The sequence below is a fragment of the Penaeus monodon genome, chromosome 29 (assembly GCF_015228065.2).
Source record: "Penaeus monodon isolate SGIC_2016 chromosome 29, NSTDA_Pmon_1, whole genome shotgun sequence".
NCBI classification, from domain to species: Eukaryota; Metazoa; Arthropoda; class Malacostraca; order Decapoda; family Penaeidae; genus Penaeus; species Penaeus monodon.
The window spans coordinates 6,749,872-6,752,145 of NC_051414.1; the positions used below are offsets into that span (position 1 = coordinate 6,749,872).

General features: G+C 45.3%; 1 protein-coding gene across 1 annotated transcript in view; it reads right to left on the reverse strand.

Annotated features, from left to right (window-relative positions):
- LOC119591919 (PDZ and LIM domain protein Zasp-like) overlaps positions 1 to 2,274 on the reverse strand; it is a gene marked incomplete in the record, with an annotated part of 137,443 nt that overhangs the window by 31,596 nt on the left and 103,573 nt on the right. Inside the window, 1 exon segment of the mRNA XM_037940673.1 lies at positions 840 to 1,361. Within this exon segment, the coding sequence (XP_037796601.1) occupies positions 840 to 1,361 (522 nt within the window).

The following is a 2,274-nucleotide window of genomic DNA, read 5'->3' on the forward strand; positions in this document are numbered from 1 at the left end:
GAGCTTTGTAGAAACAACACTACGAACACGACAGGTCGCGGAGGCTCCATGCTAAGCCGGTAAGAAGGGGGACAAGAGGGAAGACAAGCTCAAGACAAAATCAACAGCGACAGGAAAACGACATCGAACAGTACGAAAGCTCCACAGAGTGGCGGATCCTTCACCTCAGCAAAAGGGACGGGAGCCTTGTTGAATGCTGCTCCAACAGGGGGAGCAACGTTCTGGAAAAAGGGGATGTCGGAATGACTCATTACACAAGAAGAAGAAAATGCTGGAGGAGGAAAAGGAGGCGTCGGAATGACTCATTAAACAAGAAAAAGGGAAATACTGGAGGGGGGAAGACTACACACTGGTTGTTTGGGTTCTTCCCGACTTTACTAGCTTTGTGTTCAAGGGCGGAGCGTGATGTATACAAGAGAATAGTACAAGATAGGGTTTTTAGGTAGATATCAGGGGGGGGTACACTTACTGTGTAGCATACAAGAGAAAGGGGTTGATTTTATTTTGAATTATTAACAAACTTAGGATTTTAGTTGCAGATTCTGAATAACTTTAGTACTTAGAAATGAAAGTTTTTTTTATTTATAAATATATACAGTATAGAAACGCAGTGTATTTCTCCGACCCGTCATCGCCGCGACTCCAAACACCTGCAAAACAACAGAGAGGAAATTAAGTCATTCTACCCTACACTCACGTACCACAGTTGATAATAATCCCATTTACCTGAGGAGGAGAGCTAAATCTAAATCTAAGTCCCCAAACCCGCATCACCTTGTCCCTTTCCGCCACCACGAGGAGAGAAAACGAAAGGCGTGCGGACTTCGCTACCGTCTTACTTCATTGTTCCGCCGCGTGAGGGCGTCGTGGTCGGTGTCAGAGCTACTGCAGCTCGAGGCGTTACTGGCCAGCGAGTACTTGCGGGGCTGGCCGACGCTGCCGCCCACCGCCCCGTTGTTGTTCAGGAACTGGCTCGAGAAAAGGTTGTCGTTGCTGTTGGACTTCTGCGCCTTCTGCGAGCTGGCTGAGTTCACGTTCATCGAGTTCACGTTCTCTTTGTCCAACGTCATCCTGAGGAAATTTTTGGCGTTCTCCTTATTGAGGGAGATGCTCGCGCCCGGGACGGCGAGGCTGCCGCCAGTGGGACTGGTGCTCCCGGAGGCGTGTCTGGAGGAGGAGCGTGAGGAAGAGGACGTGGTGTTGCCGCCGACGCCGCCACCATTGAGGCTCGGGCCATCTGTGGTGCTTTGCTTGAGCTGGTTGAGTGTGACCACGCCCTTGGCATAGGCGGGCTGGGCCCCCGTGAATCCAGGGAAGGGGCGCGCCACAGTGTTGTGGTTGGACCCGATGTGGCGGACGGGCTGCGGGGGAGGGAGAGAGGAGAACACACGGGGTTAATAGACACGCGGGTGCAGGGTTAGTGCAGGGTACAGGCAGCTAGTCACTTCTTTTGATTTCTTGAGGATGTACTTTCGTTTAACTTATCCAGGGAACTTTGAATAAACAGGTTAAATGTAAAAAGAAAGGAAGGAAATTCAGGAACACAAGAAAAAGAAAAATGTTATTTCCAAACTTGCTGTTGCTGGGAGATGTCTCCGGATTTATTTTCACAAAAGTAATATTAAAAAAAAACAGAAAAGGGAACAAACCTTTTTTCAGGCTCTAATACATCACCTACATCGGGGAAAAAAATTAAACTAGCCAAATCTACAACTAATTTCTAAAACAAAACAAAAAAATCGATTAAAACACACAGATAACCAATGAATAATATTTAAAAACACCAATTGGATCTTTTTTTTCTTTTTTTTTCTGGAGTGTCGAGAAAGCAACCTTCAAAAGCATGCTGGCCAATATTAGTGAGGGAAGGAAAGGAGCATTATATCATCACTTAAGAATTTCCTCTATCTGAGCATGCGATAAAAGCTATATACAAAAAAAAAAAAAACACGGAATCATATAATTTGGACATAAAAATTAATAAAACTAAAAAAATTAACAACTGCCATGCCTAGTTTCGGACAAATATTAGTACATAAAACACAGTATTATTCTTTAAATATGATTCTCTATTATAAACGACCACACTCTAACGAAACGAAGTGCCTGGATGTGTTTACCGATGGATCCACGCGTCTTCCTTATCAGTCTTCCTTATCAAGTCTTCCTTATCAGTTATCCTTCGTCATGTGCTGTTCTTGGGCACTTTTAAGTCATTGAGGGACCTCGAGGAGCAGTGTTATTCGTCCTCGAGTTCACGCTGTTCGAACCTTG